The following is a 17943-nucleotide window of genomic DNA, read 5'->3' as shown; positions in this document are numbered from 1 at the left end:
ATGTGAGGAGTAGCCTGGGGAAGGGGCATGACCTAGGGCCACTTAAGGAAGCACATTCGATCCACAAACATGTATCTTTAAATGGCATGCAAAGTAAAACTCAGAACTCTTTTTCAGCAAGCTTGTCAAATCCTTATTTTTTCCAATTAATATTTAAAAAATTGGTTATCCTCAAACCTAATATATTTTTCCTAATTTTATTCCCATACTGTATTTTGCTATTTTTTCCAGACAGCAGTTTTACCAACTTGGAGAATTCTTTTCCAAGCTGAACTTTTAAAAAAGTTGTCTAAGTACAAGATGCATTGCCAGTTAGGGTGTGTAGCTTTTTTTCTAAAATCAAGACATTCCTTTTGCATTTTTCACTGCACAAAACCAGTGAAAAATGTAGTTGGGGTGATGTAGAAAGTGATTAAATTTCTAAAACCAATTCTAAATCTCCATGTTGCAACTGGCACTGCCCTCTAGTTCTTTCAAATTTTGAAAAATGCCTTCCATTACAGTTGTTCTGCCCCCATTCCATCCCATCCCATCATACTACTTTGCTGGGGAGGGGAGAGCGGAGGAAAATCTAATTGTTCTGTTCGGAGAATTCTGTTCGGAGAATTGGAGTCCATAATCTTGTTCCCCTTCCAAAGCCTTCTGGTGGAGTAGCCATAAAAAGAGCTGATCAGCCAAAGTATATTTTCCTGTTTATAGATTCCCGCCTGCTGACATATGGAATAATGCAATGGGGGCGGGGGGACAAAGTTAGTCCTTGTTTCTTACTGCTTCACCAATGCCAATCAGTCTCAAGCTACAAAGAACTTTTAAGACTCTTAAAAAAAGGTTTTGGGAAAAGGCAGTTCTGAAGCATTCTCTCTCTCGGAGCCAAAGCCTTTCAGGTCAGTGTCTGGGTATCAAGAGTATGGGTAATGAGAAGCATTATTGTAATTCTGGGGAAAACTGTTATTTTTAAAGCACACACACCATTTTCATATTTTTACGAGGTAGACTAGCAAAATTATAGGTCTGGCTTGGTTCAGAACTAAAGAACTTAATTATTCTTACGAAAGCCTGAAACAAAAGTTTGCTTACTGCTGACCTGGGATGGAAAGTTCTTTATTTTTTGTTAATATTCAAATGTTCGTATTCTTGAAATGTGGAATTTGTTAACTTAAAATCAAGGAAATAATGCTGCCACACAAATTTGTTCTCCTATAAATGATGTTCCTGAAGCTACTTACATTAGAAGATATTGCTTTCCAAAAGTGGATCCAATATGACTCAGAGGGCTGTAGCCAGTGCTATTCCCTGTGCAAGGATGTACAGATCCAGAATTGGCCTCCACAGTCACTTAGGGACACACTGTTAAGACAATATTCATGGAAGACAATCTTACTCGGCTACGAGTGATCGCCAAAGAAGAAGATGATGCATTGATTTCTATGGGTCTTCTTTGAGTAGGACTAGTGTTGAATGCAACTCTGAAGGAAGGACCCTAGTCCAATGACCAAGCTGCTTTGCATGGTCCAATTCTCCAGCAGGATCCCCAAGTGGCACCAGGAGAGATCCCTGTCTGCAACCCTGGAGGACTGCTGCCAGTCAGTGTAGACAATACTGAGCTACATGGACCAATGATCTGACTCACTCTGCGAAAACTGGCATGGATATAATTCCAACTGGCCGATTTGTGCCTTTCTTGCACATGCAAACATTGCAACATGTTATGTCACAAGAGTTTCCTTCAGCATAATCCTCCACTGTTGTAATCCAAAGTGTTGTTTGGGGGTATGTGTCCCCTGCATCTTTTCCCCAGCACAAACACAGCAGCATAGCCAGAATTTATCTTGACAGCTGTGTATACTAACTCAGGCCAACATTAGTTGGATTCCCCCTGACTTAAATCAGACACACATGGGGGGGGGTCCTCTTGCTATTTACACATTTTACTGAGTTTCTTCAGATTACTACATAATGAAAGAGGCAATGCTTTAACCCTCCTCCATTTCCCATATCCATGCATGTTACATTCTCCTGGCTGCCAGGGCTGTTGGAACTTGATGTTGGGCAATGTCTGGAGGTCACCATGTTTATCTTTTATCATCTTTGTTTTGGAGGACTAGATAACTGGGGTCAAGACTGCACAGGGAGTTTGCAGTGCTTGTTAGAAACATCAAGAGTGTCTCTGGATGTTCCTAACAAGCACTGCAAACTCCCTGTGCAGTCTTGACCCCAGCTATCTGGTGGCACTTGTTTTCAGTGTCTAAGAAAGATCTTAAGATAAGAAGGTCCCAATATCTCTTTTGAACATTACAAAATAATAATAATAATAATAATAATAATAATAATAATAATAATAATAATAATAATAATAATTTATTATTTATACCCCGCCCATCTGGCTGGGCTTCCCCAGCCACTCTGGGTGGCTTCCAAAAGAATATTAAAATACTATAATACATCAAACATTAAAAGCTTCCCAAAACAGGGCTGCCTTCAGATGTCTTCTAAAAGCCTGGTAGTTGTTGTTCTCTTTGACATCTGGTGGGAGGGTGTTCCACAGGATGGGCGCCACTACCGAGAAGGCCCTCTGCCTGGTTCCCTGTAACTTGGCTTCTCGCAGTGAGGAAACTGCCAGAAGGCCCTCGGCGCTGGACCTCAGTGTCCGGGTAGAACGATGGGGGTGGAGACGCTCCTTCAGAGTGCAGCAAGCTATCCACATGAGAAAAACCACCCCTAACCTGGGTAAAGGCAGCCTTTCCTGTTACCCAGGCTAGGTGTGCTTTGCTGTCGCTTGAAACTGCTGCTTCTTTCCCTTCAATCCGTGACTCTAAGGGCTGTGAGTTGTTCTCCATGTAGAGCTTCTGTAGAGACACTTGAAAGCTGATTCCCACCTACCTCTTCAACTAATCATGCTTGTTTTCTGCCCCTTTCCCTGCAGGGTAAAGCACCAAGTGGAATATCTTGGGCTCAAAGAAAACATCCGAGTGCGGCGAGCGGGTTATGCCTATAGGCGAGTGTTCCAGAAATTCTTACAGAGGTACGGTATTCCTCTGTGTTGCTTTCTTCTCTTCAGGAGATTTTGAAATGGGAGGGAAGATCACATTCCACACAAAAACCATTCCCAAGTTTTCCTCTCCATTACTGCATAGAGTAGATAGGGGCCTAAAGAAGCCCAGGTGTGTTAAATTTGGGCTCTTGTTTGCTTGTCAACAAATCTAAAAATAATGTTTCTCTTAAAGTGAAGGTAGACCTAAGATTTGAGGAGCAGCTGAAATGCTTTTGCACCAGATCCCCCATCTTACTCCTGCCCTTGTGTGTCAAGGCTGCCTGCCTTTTAAAAAGTATTATTATTACTAACATGGTACAAATACTTAAAAATACACCACCTTATAAATAGAGAGTTGCAAAAGCTGCCCTGGCAACTGCTTTGTTGGTGACACTTCCCAGTTGATGTCTTCCTTCTGTGTTTGTCCTCTCCCACCCAGCGCCTCATTCAAACTGACCATGCTTGAAACTTGCTACTGTATTTTGTGTTATGGTGAAATAAGGAAGCCTTCCCCAACCTGGTGCCCACTAGATAGGACTCATGGGAGTTGTAGTCCAAAACATCTGGAGGACCCCAGGTTGGGTAAGGCTGGAATAAGGTATGTAATTTTTTCAAACGAGCCATACTGCTTTAAGGAACAACAGCTTTGTCTTCTCCACCTTTACTCTCCGTCCTGTTTTCGCTGTGATGGAGTATCAAAAATGACAGCTGCTGCCTGATGAAAGGAATCTTAGTTGATTAATCATTTAAGTTTACATTAGTTAATCAGTTGATTGTTCAGGGACCTTCTGCATTGCGTTTTTGAGTTGTGTGTCACTTTGCAGTGTGTTATATGAAAGTGTGGTTTATACATATTGAAATAAATATATGTAAATGTGTAATTTAAATTCACACTTTAGGGAAATTGTTCTAAAGAAAATAAGGCATATTTTCTTTTGATTTTAGATTATACAAACATACATCCTAGATCATACACAGAGCATTCTCCTTCTCTCTCTCTCTCTCTCTCTCTCTCTCTCTCTCTCTCTCTCACACACACACACACACACACACACACACTCCTTCACCTTCTAAGATGTCCCTCTGCCATCTGTAGTTTTTATCACTATAAAGAAATAAATTATAACCAGGAGCACCCTTTATCAAAGTGTTTTAAAGTCGTCCAGGCGTTGCAGCCCTAGCTGCTAAAACTCCTCCTGGGCTCTTCTTCCTCCCTCCCTCCCTCCCTTGCTCTGCTTTCTCGTAACAATGGCTTGCTTTTGCTTCTGTTTTGATTTTGTGTGTGCTGCAAATTCTTTCAAGCTGGAAATGCCCCACATTTCTGCTATGTCTAAGGGAGGATGGAAGCTGATGCGGTTTAATAAAGAAGCGTCAGGCAGTTGTTAGGGAGGGAGAGAGGAAGTGGGGAAAGGATCCCACACCAGAACTGCAAGATTGGCTCCCCTGAGGCCTGAGGCAGCGGGCAATGCTCTTTGTGCTCTGCCAGAGAGACAACTGAATGACAACATCTTGCTGTCTAAACTGTTTGGTCAGCCCTTGTTTTGTTTTGATGGTTCCATGACCCTCCTGTCTTTGCTCACATATTAATTATGATTTCCAAGGTTGTTTTCCTGTTGTAACTGAGCCTTGTGGTGGTGTAGCGGAGACGTCGGGGGAACACAAATCTTAGTCCAGCAGTGAAGCTCCCCGGTGACCTTGGGCTTCTCTCTCCTCTCTCTCTCTTTGCCTGACATGCACCACAAGGCTTAGGATACAATAAGGGAAACCCCAGGTAAACAGCCTTGATCATACTGGAGGAATGGTTAGGGTACAAGACAGAAAATATGTTAGACTACACAGCTGTGATTATCCAAACTCTAAGTTGACTTTTATGTATTATCTTTCTTCAGCTAGATATGATGCCTTGGGAAGAAATTTAAAAAGCTAGAAAATGTAAGAAAATACCTTATACCAAGTCAGTCCAATGTTGTCTCTGATCAATTACAGTTCTCCATGGTTTTGGGGCCTGTTCCAACTCTTGACTCCAGTGGGAAGTTCTGAGTTAGAGGCCAGATTTTAATTTCTCGTGCTTCAATAGCTTCATTATCCCAGAATCCTTGGTGTAGAGCATTTCTGTAGCACCTGGGAGGGAGAGGCTGACCTCCATCTTGGAATTTCCAAGTTCTGTACTTCTTTGCTTTTTGTTTCCCCCCCCCGACCCCCCCTCCTGACAACCCCCTCCCCCCTTTGTGTAAGATCTTGCCTGATGAACAGTTCTGGAGAACTTGAAAACTTACCTCACTTTTATGACATTTTGGTCAGTCTCAAGTGTGGATTTTGGAATAACAATAATACTCTTCTATTCCTTGAACTGCATTAATCCATTCTTGGACAAACTGAAGTGTGGGTGGCTTTGGATGGGGCTTATATTACAGCAGGAATTTCAGTTGGTGTATCCCAACAACTGATTTTTAATTTGTCCTGGAATTGCCCATAGATGAAATCTATCACTGAGTGGAATGGCAGAATCTCACCATCATCTGATGATGATGGTTAAAATTTAAATACCACCTTTTATCTGAAGATCACAGGACAGTTTACAATATAAAAACAAACATAACATAGTAACACACAAAAACAATAACTGCCCCCAACAGTTTAAAAGCCCATAGATGGTTTAATAAGCCAAAGGCCTGGGAGAAGCGGGGTGTTTTTCCTGGCACCTAAAGACATGTAGCAAAGGCAAGCCTTTCTGGAGAGCACATTCCACAAGCAGGGAGCCACCACAGAAAAGACCCGTCCTCATGTTGCCACCCCCCCCCCAGGCCTCTTCTGGATGAGGCACATGAAGAAGGATCTCAGGTGATGATTTCAGGGTCTGGGTCAGTTTGTATAGGAAGAGGTGGACCTTGAGGTATTTTATTTGTGTTTGTCTTTTATTTTTAACCATGGGGCAACCCAGCCAGATAAGGTGTTAATGATGATTATGATGATGGTGGTGGTGATTATGCTTTTCTGCAGGTACGCCATCCTGACCAAAGCAACCTGGCCTTCCTGGAAAGGGGACGAAAAACAGGGGGTTCTCCACCTCCTCCATTCTGTCAATGTAGATCCTGACCAATATCAGCTTGGGAGAACAAAAATCTTCATCAAGGCACCAGAGTCTGTGAGTAGAAGGGCAAAGTCTTGACTCCAAAGAATGAGACAGCCTGCTAGAACTGAACTGTAGAATTGGGGAGGAGGAAAGGGGAGGTCACTTGTCAGTTCTGCAGTGTGTTGTGTAGACCAAATGGATAGAATTTGCACTTGTTCCTAGAATCATAGAATCATAGAGTTGGAAGAGACCACAAGGGCCATCGAGTCCAACCCCCTGCCAAGTCTTTATCAAGCCATCCTCTTCTCCTTTGTTTTCCATTTTGTGACACAGCAGTGCTGGGGGGAGGTTACCTGCTCTCCAGAAGAGGATTCACCAGAAGAGAGGAAAGCAGGTGGTGTTTCTCTCTACTGAGAGGTTTAAACCTCTTCTCCCAGGCTAGTGTCACAACGAGGAGAGAAATGTCTCACTCTTCTGATGATCTGCGCAGGTCGGCTAAAAAATGGTGGGCAGGGGCTCAGCATGTCTGCTTGTGTGTGGTATGTGTGTGCTTTGGTGGGTGGGAGGGAGTAAGTGTACATTGCATCACCTGGTAACCCAGGCAGCCTTTCCTAGATGTTGTTGGGACTCCAACTCCCATCAGCCCCTGCCAACATAGCCAGTGTCAAGGATGAAGGGAGTTGCAGTTCTATTATATCTGGAGGGCCCTTGCAGTTTCCTCTGCCCTGCCCTAAAGAATCCTAAGAATTGTAGTTCAGTGATGGGGATGATTCACCCCAACCCTATAGAGCTAGATTTGATAGAGTTCCCTGGCAATAGGTAATGACTGTTAATTAAACCAGTTTAAATTGGTGGTGTAGACATCCATTGAAATATCTGATTCAGGTCAAGTGTAGATGTCTCATGAGCCATGTTCTTGCAACGTAACTGGGGTGAGTAAACTGTCCCCGTGGGGCTCTCTCCACACAGTTAGGAAGCCTGGAAGGAATGTACAGTTTCCAAACAGAAGTGGAGATCCCACTGCTGAGACAGTTGGGTGCATATAGACACCATGCAGTCATTCACCTGAACGCGCATAGACTGGTGGTGGATACCACTGCTGCTGTGATCTTGCTTCCTCTTGGGTGTGTGTTGAGAGGGCTGGACTTCTGCTCCCCTGTGAACTGCAGCTGCCTGCCTCAGCAGTGTAGGCCTTCTTCTTGAGTGAGAGAGGGCATATTTTCTGGAGGTGGTTCCCAGTTTGCCACCAGGGTTTAAAGGCAACTGGGTTAAGTATGGATCAGACCTAGGCCTTCTGTAGTACTAATTGCATCTCTCTCTTGGGTGCACCAAGATAAAGTGTTTTTAAGAAGGAACAGTGAAGGAAATAGAAGATCATTCTTTATAAAACATCTCTTATATGTTTTTGTTGAAAATCTCTTGCAAGTCATTAAGGTGTTTTTTTTTTAAAGAGGGATGCTGGTTTTTCTTTCTGGGCACAGGAAGTGTGTCTGATGCAAACTTTAATTACATCTGATGGGTTGCTCTGCTTTGATAGATGTGCTGCAATTAGTACAGCTTTCTGGGAGTCAGCCATGCAAGTAAAGTTGCTATGAGCAGCTTGTTCTGCCAGCTCCCTTTTCCAGTTTTTTAAAAAAAATAAGGCAGAGAGGCATGCTAATTATTTCAGGAGAGAAAGGTTGGCCACAGCATGCTGAAAACTGTAAGCTGTTTTCATATGTGTGAGGACACATGTAGAAACTCGAGAACAGACTTTGCTACCACCACAGCAGACGAGAGTTGTAGTCCAAAATACCTGAAGGGCTCCAGGCTGGTGAAGGCTGCTGTTTGTGGAGGCAGAAGGATCAGACCCAGAGGGTGCAAATGGCACAGGGGAGCTCCTCTACGCAAGCTGTTCCACAACTCCTGTTCGCTTCCATGGAGCTTGTGGAGGAAAACATCCCAGTGGATTATGCTAATTAGTGGGAAGGCAATGGGCACCATCTCACTCCAGAATAACTTGGTGGAGTTGTGGCCACCATCCTTTGCTTTGTCAGCTATGTTGTCATGTAAGCAGAAAGAATGGATAGTCACAGACTCGGGGGTGTCAGTCCTGGAAGATCTGCTTCCTTACCTTGCAGGCCTTTTCCCACCTGCCTTGGGAGGGTTGGGCCTAACTGACTCCAGCTACAAAAGCTGAGGCTGCTGAACAGAGAGTTTTTGTTAGGGTGGTTGCTCTTGTTGGCTTTTTGTATATTTATTATAGATCTCCTTGTGATTTATGTGGAAATGGTTCGGTTTGGTTGTACATTTTTAAATGTTTTATTTATTGTTTATGACCACCTTTTTTACCTTGTAGTTATGTATTTTTTCATGTTGAGAATGGCTTGAACTATGGAAAGGCAGCATACAAATAAAATTATCTATGCATGTGGATGCTGGGGTTGTCCCTTCCTGCTCTACTGAGCTACTGCAGTCCTGGAGCGGCAGGATTGAACCCTGGTGGAATATTGCAAGCTAGACAGGGGTATTCAGGACTAGAGAGGCTGTCAATTTAAAAGTCCCACTTCACCTGCTCTGTGTGCAGGTTTGTGTTCAACCTCAGGAACCTCCACTTCAAGAGAGTCAGGTTGCAGGTGATGAGAAAGTCCTGTTCTCTGCCTGAGGCTCTGGAGAGCTGCCTGCTCACCAGAGCAGGATAGATGGGCCAGAAGTCTGACTTGGCATGAACCAGTTTCATAAATCGCTCCCACCCCAGCAAAAAATCTGGCCAGACTGGAGGATCGTGCCGCACACCTTGGAAGCCAGAGGCTCTTGGCAACAACCCAGGGAGCTGAGGAGTGTGCAGGGTTAGGAGTGCATTTATGATGGGTTGCAGGACTCAGCCCTGTCCAGGGCACCCTGAAAGATGTCAGCATTGTATCTCTGCATTGCTTTCCTCTCTGTGAACATCGCACTGTGTGCAGGAACTCTGTGCCAAGACTCCAGCAATCAGAACGTGAAGCAGATGCTGCTAAATCCCTTGTCGGCAGCCATCATGTGCTGCTGTCTATCTCCCGTCGTCTGCCTGAAAGCAGATGTGAAATTTGTGAGATAGGCCAGATCCCCTTTTGACTTTAAGATGAACTGCTCCTTGTTTCCAAAAATATCCTCCTTTCATCCGCTGCTGGTTGATTGGAGACATACATGTCTTGAAGGTGAATCTCTGTGTTGTCTGTCTGCGGGACTTCCTGAATCATTTCACATTTCCCACACCTGGGCTTTTCTTGCAGTGCTGGAATTTCTACCTTTAAAGCAGGGGAAACTGACCCACACTGATCTATTTGTGCAAGTGGCATATTTGTGGCACACTCCACATATTTTTGGAGGTTCTGTCTGTTGATCCAAGTGGGTGGCACCCACTGAAAGTCAACTTCAGTATGCAATTTGTTAATGAGGCATTTGCAATACCCAAATGCCTCATTAACAGTAGCGGGCAATTTTAATGCTAGGGTGGGAATTGACAATGAACAATTAAGTAGCGCTTTAAATTGGAATGTGGATGATACCGCACATTCAGTGAAAATGATTCTCTAGAGACAAGGTTATAAACAGGGAAGGTATATGCTTGCTCAAGCTGTGTAATAATTTTAATTTACTAATTGTGAATGGCTCAATAGATGGGGATAGAAATGGGGAATTTACATACTTCCCTCCAATGTAGTGTCACTGATTATAGTGTCTCTTGTGACACTGTAAATCTGATAGTTGACTTTAGAATTGGGACGCGCACAGAAAGCGATCACCAACCACTGTTGATGTCTATAAATTTAAACTTTGATTTAGAAATAACTAATCGTAACAACACAAAATTTTGTCAATACAAGCAAATGGCCCAACTAAAATGGTCCCAGGAAATGAGTGTAGTAGTGGGGCAAAAACTCACAGCTGATTTTAGAAACCAGGTTCTCTCTAAAGAATATCAATTCTCATAGTGACATTCTGGAAGTATATAGTGAAATCTTCAAAACATTTGAAGAGCTTAACACTCCACCAAAAGTCGGGGCACTTAAAAACAGAACTGGTCCCTGGTTCAACGATGAATGTCTTCAACTTAAAAGAAAATGGCGCCAAATTTCAAAGATAACCATACCAAACTAGAACCCCCTACAGGTGGTTAACCCTTGTAAGACTTACTGCATGGTGGTCAGGAGTCAGGTATAGTCATTTCGGGTCCAATGCCTAAAGCCAATACCACTCACATTCTGTAACCAATAAAGTTGTGGCCTTTTTTCGCCCATTAACTGAAAATACTGGTGTCCACATGTTTTATTCATCAAAGGAGGGAGTGTGCGATGTTGACGCGCAAGACCTTTTACTTAGATTAGTTACCAGGATGAAAAATCTAAACTTGCCAGGGAAAGAACAAATAGGTTTTTCCAAAGGCTACTCTATCTTAGACCATTGTCTCACAATGGTTGAAAAATATAGACTTCAAACTCATTCCAAGATTTATGCAGCCTTCATAGATTTTCGTGGTGCCTTTGGTTCAGTTGATTGTGTGATATTGTGGAGGAAGCTTGTAGAGTTAGGAGTTGATTAACACTTGCTGATCCTAATACAGAATTTTTATGCTTTTAGCATCTACCAAATCAAACTCAATGCCAAAGGTCCCCTCTCTTCCAACATCCCTAATATGAAAGGTGTAAAACATGGGTGTATTCTTGCCCCTTTTCTTTTTAATTTATTTTTTATCAGAGCACATTAAAAAATAGAATGACATGCTCCCCAAATCAATCAAAACCCAGTTCCACTGCTACTGTATGTGGATGATGCAGCCTTGTTATCACTGACGAGGGTAGGTCTGGAACGTCTTTTACTCTCTCTGATTCCCTATTGTGAAACCAATAAATTTTCATTAAAATATGAGAAGAGAACAATTCTGGGAAAATTAGAGAAATGGGAAATAAGAGGACAAGGAATCCAGCTAGTAAAGATGCACAGATATCTCAGAATTTTATTCCAGATGGTTGGTCAAACCATCACACAAGTGCTATAAAACAAGCAAAGTGTACCTCCTCAGCAGTAGCTCGGTTTTCTTTTGAGAAAGGTAACCAATTTATATCAGTTGCTATTCAGATTTATCAAGCTAAAGTGTCATCCCAGCTGCTTTTTGGGATCCCAATCTGGATACAAGCCTATAATAGTGATTTAGATAAGATACACTCAAGTTTCTTGAGATGTATCCTGGGGCTCCCAAATTCAATCAAGTATGAGACGATGTGTGCAGAACTAGGTATGCACACGATGGAATATTGGGCGATTGGGCGTGGTCCAGCACTATAAAATACTGGTTGCGTTGCCATTTTCCTTGCCAACCTTCGAGTCTGCTTTCTGAATCCAGTTGGTTCCAACTCTTACATAGCAAAATCAGATCTGTTGGTACAGTGGTACCTTGGGTTTCCGGACGGCTTGGCTCCCAAACTCCAGAAACCCAGAAGTAAGTGTTCCGGTCGGTTTGTGAACGTTTTCCGGAAGCCAAACATCCGACGTGGCTTCCAATTGAGTGCAGGAAGCTCCTGCAGCCAATCAGAAGCTGCACCTTGGTTTCCAAACAGTTTCGGGAGTCAAACGGACTCCTGGAATGGATTAAGTTCGAGAACCAAGGTTCCACTGTGTTGAAACTAGATATTTGAACTCTTGTAAAATTCAAGTGAGCAATATATTTATCACAATATTCAAACCAGATTAAGGGACATTGAAAAACAAAATATTGAGTCAGCTGTAAATAAAATTTGCTTCCCTAGGCTCTATGGTTTAAATACAGATAACAGGGTCACTTATATGTCAGAATTAATAATTCCAGTCCAACACAGGGCCTTTATGTTAACCCGACTGAACATTTCCCCCTCAACTTTTGTCAATGTCAGGGCAGATATTTAAACTTCCCCACAAATGATAAACATTGCAGTTGTTTTTTGAATGTGCCAGATACTGTAGAACTTAGGTATTCTTTTCTACTGTCCATTATACAACCAGCTATGCAAACTCATGCTATATCCCCTTTTTTTGATACTCTTAACATCACGACACAATAAAAATATCAGAAGCTATCTGTCTGACATTAACCTGGAAGTAACTGCAAGGGAGGCTGAGTTTTTGTCAATAGTATCTCTTAGAGTGATGAATGTCTCTATTTAGCGGGAAGAAATCCCAATGAAAATCCTTGTCAATATATATTTTACATGCTGTTTATTTGTATATATTTTAAAATTTACATATGGATGTTTTATGATGGCCTGTACTTGGAATGCCTTACAAAGGTTTGGCAAAGTAAGTAAGCAATTTGTTGCCCAACACGGTGTTCCTGTTTGGCTTCTGCTTCTCATCCTTTCCTCTCCTCTCTCACTCGCTGAGCTGATGGGTTTTCTTTTTATTGCAGCTGTTTTTGCTGGAAGAGATGCGGGAGCGGAAGTACGATGGCTATGCCCGGGCCATCCAGAAGGCGTGGCGGAAATACGTGGCCAGGAAGAAATATGTACAGATGAGAGAAGAAGGTATGTCTCAGTTGCTAATAATGCAGTAACTCAGGACTTTGCCTCTGGCTGCTCCCGCCTGTCAGTATTTTTAGCTAGTGGGTGAAGTCAGCACTGTGATTGACAAGTGAGTTGTTTGGACAATAGGCAGTAGGAATTCCTGGAGTCCTGAAGTGATTCTCTTTCTGCCCCCCATTTTGTGCATATTCCTTGCTTCCTGCTCCTAGAAGTTATTTTCTGCAAGTAGTACTACAAAATAAGGGTGTATGTGTGTGTTACCCAATCGCCTCCCCAAATGGCAAATGCAGATTGTGAAAACTCTGCAAAGTGGCTAAGGCATGTCTGCTGCTGTGCAGGAACTGATATCCAGGCGCTCAGTAGGAATTTGCTGCATTGTTAACTTTCCAGAATAATGGTATATGTGTCTACTTAAGATGTAAGGCTCTTTGTGTTTAATGGAGCCTACTCCCAGGTTAAGTAGGTGCAGGGTCTCAGCCTGTGCATTGGGTTAAGGTTGGCATTGTGAAAAACAGGGGTATTGTGCCTTTAACAGCTCTGTTTCCACAATCAGAACCTGTAGGACATAGCTTATTTCCCATAGTAAACATGAGGTTCTCTGAGGGTAAGGAGTAGAAAATCAGTAATCACTGTAATTTTATGTTATTCACTTCCCTCTCCCCCCCCCCCCGCCTCTAGAAAAATGTAAATGGAATGCCATCTCCTTGCTTCTCAGAACTGTGAAACTCATCTTTATAATTGGGGCTGCAAAGTAACACTTCTTCTTCTCTCCCCGTTTTAAAGCCTCTGACCTGCTGCTGAACAAGAAGGAGAGAAGGAAAAACAGCATCAATAGGAACTTTGTGGGTGACTACATAGGCATGGAGGACCACCCAGAGCTGCGGCAATTTGTGGGAAAGCGGGAAAAGATCGATTTTGCTGACACTGTCACCAAATACGACAGGAGGTTTAAGGTAGGAATGGGTCGGGGCAAAAGAACTACACAGTGAATTCTGCCTGGGCTGGCCAGGTCTCTGCGCCATCTTACATTTTTCCCTGTGGGCATCAGAATATATTGGGCTGTCCACTGGAAGCAAGTTCCATCACACCCAGGTGTCTCCTTATTTCTTTCCAGATGATGGAACTTGGGGCCTAAAGCTAAATCAATCCTTATTCCTCATTTTAAAAAATTCTATTTAAATCTTAGGGGCATAAACACAGATCTGCTCTTATTTCCAGGGCATCAAGCGAGACCTCATCCTCTCCCCAAAGTGTGTGTATCTGATTGGGCGTGAAAAGGTGAAGCAAGGCCCAGAGAAAGGCCTGGTGAAAGAGGTGCTCAAGCGACGGATCGAGGTGGAAAGGATTCTCTCCGTTTCGCTAAGGTCAGTCCCACCTCCTCTTTTTCTCACAGGAATAGGCCAGGGGGAAAGGGAGAGGGGAGGGGAGCTAAGTTGGGTGGGAGGCAAGGTCAGTGAGCAGTAGCAAGCTTTAAAGTCCCAGAGCAGGGCCTGTGGGGCCCCCCAGGTGTTGCTGGCTTCCAGCTCCTATCAGGCCCAGCCAGCATGGCCAATGGTCAGAGGTGATGGGTATTGCAGTCCAGCAATGCCTTGAGGAGGGCCACAGGTTCCTCCTGTTCTGCTTCATGACATGTATTAAATTTGCCCATTTCCTGGAGGTATCTGCTTGGCCAGTATGGAAGGAAGCTGGATCCTGGGACTGGATCTGGTCTGATTTAGCAAGGAGGTCCTTCCCACTGATATTAGCAATAATAGCTCAGCAGTATACCACTGAATACTAAATTCTGGAGATGGCAGTTTACCTTCCTGCCCAGCTTGTGGACTTCCTTTTGTGGACTTCCCTGGTTGTCTGTTGTGGGAAACGGGATGCTGAACTAGAGAGAGATCTCTTTTGACCATCATCTAATAACTAATCTGCATTAAGTGATCCTGAGTGCTGGCTCTTGCTCAACAATTTGAGAAGTGCCTTGCAGGATCAGACCGAAGTCTCCCTCATCCAACATCCTTGTCCAGAATCTAGCCAAGAAACAAACCACTCAGTCACAGTTGGGGAACCTCAGTCTCTCCAGATCTTGCCGGATTACAGCTCCCATCCTCTCTGACCACTGGCCATGTTGACTGCTGGGAGTTGGGAGCCCAACAGTATTTGGAGGGGTTCCCACAGTCTCCCCTCCCCTGACTGGCTGGGGCTGATGGAAGTTGGCAGAGACAGCACACATGCTGCTCCCCATTTCAAAAATTCCACTGTTCTAACACTGATCCTGTAACTATCACAGTACTACGTCCTTTAAAAAAAAAAATCCCCCAAATTATTACAAATCAAACCAAATTACTTTAATTTAATACAGTTTCTTACAATCAGGTTTCCCGCTCTTGTTGCAATCATATGTCCAAGATTTCTCCCCATAGCTGCTTCATTTCTTATTTATATCCAGTTGACACCCTTCACTTGCCATTAAACCATTCTTCCAGCTGTCCACTTTTTCACCTTACAAAACAGCACCTCAGTTTCATCTTGTAAATATACAATCCATTGCACGTGTGTAGCTCTTTATGTACATTTTTGTTCCTGACCTGGAGTGTTGGAAGAGTTCAGTTCTTTTTCTCGTTGTTCAGTTCTTTGCAATGTTTCCATCTCACTGTTATCAAACTGACTTGCGAACCACAGCCATAAAAAAATCTCACAGAGGGAACTTTCCAGATATCCACCATTAGGTTCCCCTCTGGAGTTCTTTCTCGGCACAGGATACACAGCAAAATCTTTTCTAAGATTCATCCTCACTTCAACAACTCTCCAGCTGTGGGCCATTCCTCCAACAACACCCCCATCCAGTGGTACTCATAAATAAAATCCATTCAGCCTCGGTCAAGGGGGCACATAGCAAAACCTTGTTAAATTCCTTGCAGAGCATAAATCAGAAGGCACCCCCCCCCCCTTCGGAGTATCAAACAGAGTAGCAACTACAGTTGTACCTTGTAAGTCAGACAGAATCCGTTCGACTTCCAAAACATTCAGAAACCAAAGTGTGGCTTCTGATTGGCTGCAGGAAGCTCCTGCAGCCAATCAGAAGATGCAGAAACCTCGTTGGACTTTCGGCTTCCAAAAATAATTCACAAACCGGAACAGTCACTTCTGGGTTTGCGGCATTCAGGAGCCAAAACATTCGAGAACTAAGCTGTTCAAAAACCAAGGTACGACTGTACATATGTCTCTTTATTGTAGGGGAGGACAAGAGAAAGAAAGACCATTACAAAACCATAAGAAAGCACAAAGCTCCTTGTCCTCCCCCTTTCCTTTCAAGCTTTGTAAAGATTCTCAAACTTCAGAAAATTATTCAAATACCTTCAGAAAACCAGTCCCGGTTTTTTGGCAGCTGATTGATTGCAGTCCATTAGCATATGATGCTTCAAGAGCCCCTCTTGATTGATGCCAATTACCCAGATTGAGGAGAAACCTTCCACAAATCATGCCAGTAACGGAGGCTCGTCCATGGCAGGGGCACACGCCCAGATCGCTCCCCTTCTGCCTTTCAAGTTGGCAGACATGGGATGGCGCGACATTGCGGGATGCAGTGAACTCCCCAGGCCCCACTGAGGACCATCGGGAGGATTTCGGCCTCATCTCTGTCCCTTGCCTGAATTTCTTCGCAACCCCCAGAGGGCTATGAAGAACAACCACCACTGACTCGTAGGCGTGGCCGGAAACCACTACTTCCTGTTCTTGAAATACAAATATATTCATATCCTTCTGGCTGACTGTTGATTCCCATTTAGATTGATCAGGTGCCTGTGTCTGATAGAATGAGCTGAACAGCAGGCGGAATGTAATTTATTCATTCACCTTCAGAACAGCTTGTGTGCTTCTCCCATTCAACCAAGATACAGAGCAGGCAACCTCTTTTCCTCTAGGAGAGTGAGCTGCTTCTACTTCTCCAGCAGAGGACACTGTCAGCTCATTTCTGGCCGAAAGGGGGTTAGAGGAGAGGCCAGTTTTGAATTTCTTGTGACCCTGGCTTTTATTTCTGCAGCATGATGCAAGATGACCTCTTCGTCATTCATGAGCAAGAATATGACAGTCTCCTTGAGTCAGTCTTCAAGACGGAGTTTCTCAGCCTTTTGTCGAAGCGCTACGAGGAGAAGACACAAAGGAGGCTACCTCTCAAGTTTAGCAATACGTGAGTGACAGGCTTAACAGCAGCACTTTGCTCCTGCCAGGCTGAATCACACGAGTGGCCACAGCTGTGCCTTTAGGGGCGTCAGCAAAGGCAGTTGGAAGTATGGCCCTGAGACAACTCGTGATAATCACAGAGCACATGGTTGTTATCATTTATTTATTAAATTTATATACCACCCTTCATCTGAGGATCACAGGGTGGTTTATGATATAAAAATACACATATATATACTGTAAAAAGGTAAAGGACCCCTGACAGTTAAGTCCAGTTGCGAACGACTCTGGGGTTGTAGCACTCATCTCGCTTTACTGGCCAAGGGAGCCGATGTTTGTCCGCAGACAGTTTTTCCGGGTCATGTGGCCAGCATGACTAAACCGCTTCTGGCAAACCAGAGCAGCACATGGAAACGCCGTTTACCTTCCCGCTGGAACGGTACCTATTTATCTACTTGCACTTTGATGTGCTTTCGAACTGCTAGGTTGGCAGGAGCAGGGACCGAGCAATGGGAGCTCACCCTGTCGCAGGGATACGAACCGTCGACCTTCCAGTCGGCAAGCCCTAGACTCAGTGGTTTAGACCACAGCACCACCCACATCCCTTATACATACTGTAGTAACAAACAAAAGCACTCCCCCTCCCAGTTTAAAAGGCCATAGATTATTTAATTAGCCAAAGGTCTGGGAGAAGACCTGGTGCCTAAAGATATGTAACAAAGGCACCAGGCAAGCCTACCTGGAGAGAGCATGCCACAAGCAGGGAGCCACCACAGAAAAGGCCCATTCTCGTGTTGCCACCAGGCCTCTTGCAGAGGAGGCACACATCAGGGTTCAGATTAATGTTTGGGCCCAGTACTTTGTTCCTTTTGAAAGAGACCAACCCTGCAGTAAAGATGAACATCAGTGTGAGGAGGGTGTCAGCAGTTTCCTTACGGCATGCCTGGAATGACCTCCCCTGCTGGCCCAGTCATACAGCCCAGCCCTTTCACCAGGCTGAGCAGTCTGTTGAGGGAGGCGGGGTGTAGTGAGCTCACTTCCATTTGGTAGGAAGCACCAGAGTATGGCTTTCAGTTGCGATTTCTGGTTTCTGAATGAGGGCAAGGCTGTGCTTGGGCCTGGGAGGAGGGCCAACCATTTCTCACCTGGGCAGTGCCCTT

The 17943-nt window shown here is 44.1% G+C and overlaps 1 protein-coding gene across 1 annotated transcript in view; it reads left to right on the top strand.

Annotated features, from left to right (window-relative positions):
* MYO1E (myosin IE) overlaps positions 1-17943 on the top strand; it is a 110296-nt gene that overhangs the window by 84436 nt on the left and 7917 nt on the right. The window contains exons 18-23 of the mRNA XM_083475644.1: positions 2924-3022; positions 6032-6176; positions 12505-12619; positions 13400-13569; positions 13835-13980; positions 16644-16790. Of these exons, the coding sequence (XP_083331770.1) occupies positions 2924-3022; positions 6032-6176; positions 12505-12619; positions 13400-13569; positions 13835-13980; positions 16644-16790 (822 nt within the window). The remainder of the gene's footprint in view (positions 1-2923; positions 3023-6031; positions 6177-12504; positions 12620-13399; positions 13570-13834; positions 13981-16643; positions 16791-17943) is intronic.

The sequence above is a fragment of the Podarcis liolepis genome (assembly GCF_965112155.1).
Source record: "Podarcis liolepis genome assembly, chromosome: 14".
NCBI lineage: Eukaryota > Metazoa > Chordata > Lepidosauria > Squamata > Lacertidae > Podarcis > Podarcis liolepis.
This window is presented reverse-complemented; position numbering and strand designations above follow the sequence as displayed.